This window comes from Solenopsis invicta, chromosome 9 (assembly GCF_016802725.1).
Source record: "Solenopsis invicta isolate M01_SB chromosome 9, UNIL_Sinv_3.0, whole genome shotgun sequence".
Lineage (NCBI taxonomy): Eukaryota > Metazoa > Arthropoda > Insecta > Hymenoptera > Formicidae > Solenopsis > Solenopsis invicta.
Window position 1 is genome coordinate 11,524,837 of NC_052672.1, and position 6,018 is coordinate 11,530,854.

Below are 6,018 nucleotides of genomic sequence, written 5' to 3' on the forward strand. Positions count from 1 at the left end.
TAGGACGTCATTGTTCATATTCGACGTGTCATTAATTTAATTAAAACAATGATGCTACACAGTTTAACTATATCTTTCGTGTTAAATTTATAAATTTTAATACAAAAGAAAAAAAAATTAAAAAATAATATAAAAATTCATTATCTTTTAGGAGCAAGCACAGAGTATCGCTTTCTCACCGGACGGTAACATTATAGTCGTCGGTTGCGTGTCGGGAAAATGGTTGGCAATCGATAGCGAGACGCGAGAATTGTATACACATCACAGCGATGGTGCCGAGCCTATGCAGGTATGTTTGCATATAATGCTTTTGTAGCTTTAAAATACATTGAAATCATTTTTTATGAAAACAGTTTAATCATGTGTCTGGTTCGATCATGTTTCGTAAAACAAATCTTTTATAGGTAACATTGGTAATATGGTATGATAACAAAATTTCTAACGAAAAATTATTTTTAGGTTGTTCAATTCTCACCCGATGGTTCCTTGCTTGCACTCGGCTCCAGAGATAATTACATTTACATTTATCAAGTGAACGAGGTTGCGACCAAGTATAGTCGAGTTGGGCGGTGCATGGTAAGTTACAAGTTAATAACAATCTTACATTATCTTTTCCCAACGTCAGTAAAATTCATAAGTCCTATGAGTGGAATATATTCGTTTTTAAAGTCGTTTTAACGTTAAATAAAATAATTACATTTTCTTTATAAACTTAATGTTACTTGTCTTAAACTCCAACTGTACCTTTCATGTTCATTTCAATTTTTTAAATATAATTTTATATACAAAATTGTTAATTTATCTTACTGTAATATATACTTGATTTAATATATGTTTGATATTACTCGTTATGTGTGCTGTAAATGTAACAGATTTAATGTGTGTACATATTTACTTGCTTAAAAAAATTAGTGACAAATAGCATTCGTTAATAACTCAATGGTTTATATCTTGTGATAAAAAGTAATTGTCTTATCAGCAATGAAAATATGACATTTACCGTCTCTTGAGCTTTTTCCCATTGCCCTTTAAAAAGATCTAAGCCATTTTCTTCTTACATGTATATATTGCTAGCAATTATTAAAACACAATTGTTTAGATATCCGTTTCGAAATTGTAAATAACTTACTTAGAAAATTATCTGTAAATGTTAAACTTATAAGTTTATAATTTAAATGGTTTTATCAAAAGTATATAATGGTACAGATATGACGGAATATATTTTATTAGAAGTACCTTGCGAACATATATTCTCAAAGGCTTAATGATACTGAATACAATTCTTTTCCATTTTCTAGCCAAAGCGGATTCGAAGGCACGGAGTAAGACTTGTGTTTCGGCCACTCGAAAACGTAGAAGGGATGTCGCGTTGCGTGTACGAAATCGTTTTAAACGAATTCAATTCTTTATACAATTAAAAAAAAAACGCGACGCGACGTACCTCGCTTTATTCTCATATGCGATCGTAGAATATACTGTTGATTACGTAGTTAAACTTTCATCATCCAACTTGTTAGCACCCGCACGCACGTTGAGCATTGCTTGCATAAAGTATTATATTTACAATATGACAGATGATAGAACTGTATTGTTAATTTGCAATATGACACATTGATCATTTAATAATATTCTATAGCGACAGGAATGCAAGATCTGCAACAGCTTATAGTGATAATACATGAATGTATCATGTAAACATATGGACTTTTCTTTATTTCAGGGACATTCCAGTTTCATAACTCATCTGGATTGGTCTGTGGATGGTCAATACTTGCGCAGCAATAGCGGAGACTACGAATTACTTTATTGTAAGTAAAGTCGTCTCTAATAATTTTATCGAATTAAGTATAATTTGTGACACGTGAAGACAATAATAAGAAGAAGAAGGAAAGCGAATTCAATTTAAGACCCTTAGAAAACTGCAGGGGCTTTAAGAATATATTTTCTTTTATTCTTTAGATTCTTTGTGCTTTGCCATTCCGAAGGACTATCCGAACATTGAAGCTTAGTAATTAGTTTTCTAAGAGCCTCTAACATTATTTTTCAAACGGAAAATATTTTGTTTTCCAGGATTCTTCGAGTCGAGGACATCGTGATTTTTGACCATAAGTCTATTTTCTTTTAGCTGATCTTGCACGGTTTATTTTTCCTCTTTTTCCTTTTACATTGGAGAGAACAAGAGAAAAGATGAATTGTGAAAGAAATTCAATTAAAAAGAACAGATCTCTTATATTTATTTACTTTTGAATGCAAGGAATATCTTCTTTATTTGTTTGTTCATTATTCCCTCAGAATTCTTGCATGTCTTAACTGCTAGATTAATGAAATACTTCCGTCAGAAAAATTTTATCTTTCCGCTTTAATCTATTACAACGTTAAATTACTATCTCAGAATTTTATTGAAACTCTGTTATAAGTAAATTTCTGTTGTGCTTTATCCAGCAAATTTTTGTCACTTGAAAAGTTTATTATCGGAAATATACCGAAGAGTGCCTCTTTGAAATTCAAGATTTTTGATCTTCATTGTCTCTCTCTCTCTCTCTCTCTACCTCATAAACCCTACGAAGTTTATTTTCTCTACATGGTTCTCCATATGGTTACTTTTTATCTTTAAAAAATAAATTTCTTGGGGATTACATTACAACATCGTTAGAGAGATAATTATTTGACATATGTGTACACGTTTCCATCTCTTGCGCTCTAGAGCGGAGGAAGAGTTGCACGAAAGAAAAGAATCCCAAAGTTTATAAGATATCATAATTGTATGTGTAAAATAAAAATATATAAAATAATATTTAGTACAGTTTCATAAATCTAATAGCTTGTAAAATATATCGATATTTAGAGCCTCTAATTTTTTGTACACATACAGAAAGATATAAAAAAAAATAGATTAAAGATGAGAGAAAACGTGCGTCAATTAATGGAGTGAAAATCATATTGCTCTAAAGAATGTAATATCCATTGAATATCTCTGACATATGACTTTTTCTGAAATTTAGGGAACCCTGGTGTTTGCCGTCAAATTCCACAGTCTTCGATGTTAAGGAATGTTGATTGGGCGACCCATACCTGCGTGATATCGTTCGAGACAATAGGTATTTGGCCGGAGGGCGCTGATGGAACTGATGTGAATAATTGCACGCGAAGTGGCGACGGCAAACTCTTAGCTACCGGTGATGATTTCGGAAAGGTCAAATTGTTCTCTCATCCGGCATGCCAGCCAAAGGTAATTTAAACTATTTTAAATTTTATATTATGCTAAACTTTTAGGCCCGTTTGCACCGTCGTAGCTCAACTTTTTATCTTTTTCTAATTCTTGAAACTAGCAAAAAGGCAAAGAGTACAAGTTAACCGAGTTTAAAGTAGAGCTACTTCGAAGAAAACAGATCTCAAACTCATATTGAGGAATAAACTAAGATTTTGCGAATGAAAATTTTGTATTTCAGTCGTTATACCACTCCTATGGCGGCCACTCGAGTCACGTAACAAACGTCTCGTTCTTGCAAGATGATTCCCGATTGGTATCGACTGGCGGCGCCGATACCAGTGTTCTCCAGTGGATAGTAAATTAAGCGAGTCATTTTCGAGAGCGAGTGATTCTTAAAAGTGCACTTCAAGATCGAGCTGAGAAGATAAAAGAATGTCAACATTGCGTCGTTTAAAACTAAAAATATCGCCCGACTTACTTAATCACATCCGAGCTTCATGGCTTCTGTTCTAAAAAGCTAACAACAGAATCATCCTATCATCTCGACATTTCTAGACGTGAAAAATATATATCGTCGTCGCACGATATATTTAATCGCGATGAACATTGTGTGAATGTTCTTAAGAGCGATTTCACTTGTTCAAGAGTGGAGAATCAAATTGACGCCTCGATTTCTTAACGATATGTTTGTCAGAGGCATAAGATATTCATAGACTCGAATGTATACTCTCGTACGTAAAGCAACTCAATGCACCGTGCGTGCAACGTGTTTCCTTCTCGTATCAGTATATGTGATAGCACCGATGTAATCTTTTCTTATACCATTGTGTCCACTATTATATGATATTAATGGACACGTTTATATTTTTTGTTAACTACAACAATTCGTATTATGATTCAAAGAAATGAATATTATATGGCACTTTACTATAATACATCTTTTATTTATTTTTTTTTTATTCTCTGCAAACGTATTCTGATATTTTTGCAAGTCTTTGTTTTTCTAGATGACGGTTGAGAAATGGTAATCGCGAAGGTCGTCGATTGAATTGAAAAGAATTTATAATTTTGTTTTCAGTTAATTTCTTGCATACATACAGCAAGAACTCCACGAGTGGATCTTTATATATTCCCGATTAATACGTAAATGTAATACGTGGATGTACTTTTTTTTTATTTTTGTAAAAATAATTCGTGCTCGCCGTACATAGTCTGTCGTGCATTAATTAATGAATATAGACTTCAAATGGAAATTGTTACAATCAAACAAGTCCATAGAGCAAAATGTAATCACCTCTCTGATATAATATATTACTTATAAATATATTACATTATATATTATATAAATTAATACATTATATAACACATATATTATATGTATTATGATATATATGTACAATTGCATTGTATATGTATATCATATTGTAATACAGAGGTGTGATGTCGAATTTTTGTTCAGACAAAATTAAATATTGGAAATCCGTCTCAAGATAAACTCAAGAGAGCTTTTATCTTATTTTATTTACCAAGTTAGCGCGACATTAAATTGAATTTTTGAAAAATTTGTGGTATCGATTCGTAAATGAACGATACGCTTGCACGCGCGTACGCATTGGTATATGCAAAGTATTCTCGAAATTGCGTTAATCAAATAAATAAATTATCGTTTCAAATGCGATAATACAGTATCGTGAGAGACCTAAGGACGAATCTCGAGCCGAGAAGCTTCCGCAAAGGGAACGAGGATACGAAAACTCGTCGTGAATGAACCAAGGCTTCTCGCGGCCAAAACGCACAAAAGTGAAGAAGATAAAAAGCCCCTGAGCTCGCGAGGGGCCTGATTACGCGAAAAATAAGCGAACAAACTCACAGTGCCGTAATATGCCGTCCAATAGAAAAGTACGTAGCATAATTCGCAATTCGAGTGTGCTTTCGACACGACGGATTTTGTCACGACGAAAAGAAAAGAAAGAAGAGAGAGAGAAAGAGAGAGAGAGAAAACATGGACGATGAAAGAAATACTTTTCGAGTGTATGATGAATGCATGTATATACGAGAGAGCTCGCGTCATATAGCGTCTCTTCGACGCGTTTCATATACATATATGCCTTCTCTCCTTTACCTCCCTTTTGGCATGAAGTATTTTACCAAAGTCTAACAGAACAAGAATAATCACTTTATTTTCATTCATCGTGTCAACGTGTAAGATATATCTATATATTTTATTTATATGTCACGGTAACGTGTATGCGTATACATCGTATGTATGTAATTTCAATAGATAATAAATCATCTTCAAAATAATACGTCACGCAATAAGATGAATTCGTTGTATAAATAGCTGCAGTATTAATGTAATATACAGAATATGTTTGGTGATAGGTGAGAGAAAATTTAAAGACTGATTTTAAGTGATAAAGTAACATCAACATAAAAAAATGTTGAAACTGCGATTAAGACCAACTTTTTAATTATAAATATTTAAATAATCACGTAAAATAAGCCTAAAACTTATGAATTTAAACATTATAATTTAAAAAAAAAAGTCAACCAAAATTTTATTATTCTTGACATCGTAATTCTGAATATTTAAATATTCACATAAAAAGTGTCTGAAACGTATAAATATTTAAATTTTATAAAAAAAGCTTTAATCGCAATTTTGTCATTCTAGATGTTTATCTTGATTTATTCTCTAGAATCATGCTTAAAATTTTCCTCCACCTATTGCCGAACATCCAGTATAATAAAAACTAATAAAATGTTCAGAGAATTAAATTAAGGGGATTCCACGTTCAGCTAGCAAA

General features: G+C 32.3%; 1 protein-coding gene across 10 annotated transcripts in view; it reads left to right on the plus strand.

The window, feature by feature from the left end:
- LOC105208289 (echinoderm microtubule-associated protein-like 2) overlaps positions 1-5,517 on the plus strand; it is a 46,177-nt gene extending 40,660 nt beyond the window's left edge. For 9 of the 10 annotated variants that reach the window (XM_039453555.1, XM_039453550.1, XM_039453552.1 and 6 more), the window contains 6 exons: positions 152-289; positions 460-576; positions 1,299-1,322; positions 1,721-1,808; positions 3,003-3,229; positions 3,450-5,517. In XM_039453555.1, coding sequence (XP_039309489.1) covers positions 152-289; positions 460-576; positions 1,299-1,322; positions 1,721-1,808; positions 3,003-3,229; positions 3,450-3,575 — 720 coding nt within the window. In that variant the 3' untranslated portion in view covers positions 3,576-5,517. The remainder of the gene's footprint in view (positions 1-151; positions 290-459; positions 577-1,298; positions 1,323-1,720; positions 1,809-3,002; positions 3,230-3,449) is intronic. The other variant, XM_039453556.1, reaches the window with a different exon arrangement.
- The last annotated feature ends 501 nt before the right edge of the window (positions 5,518-6,018 follow it).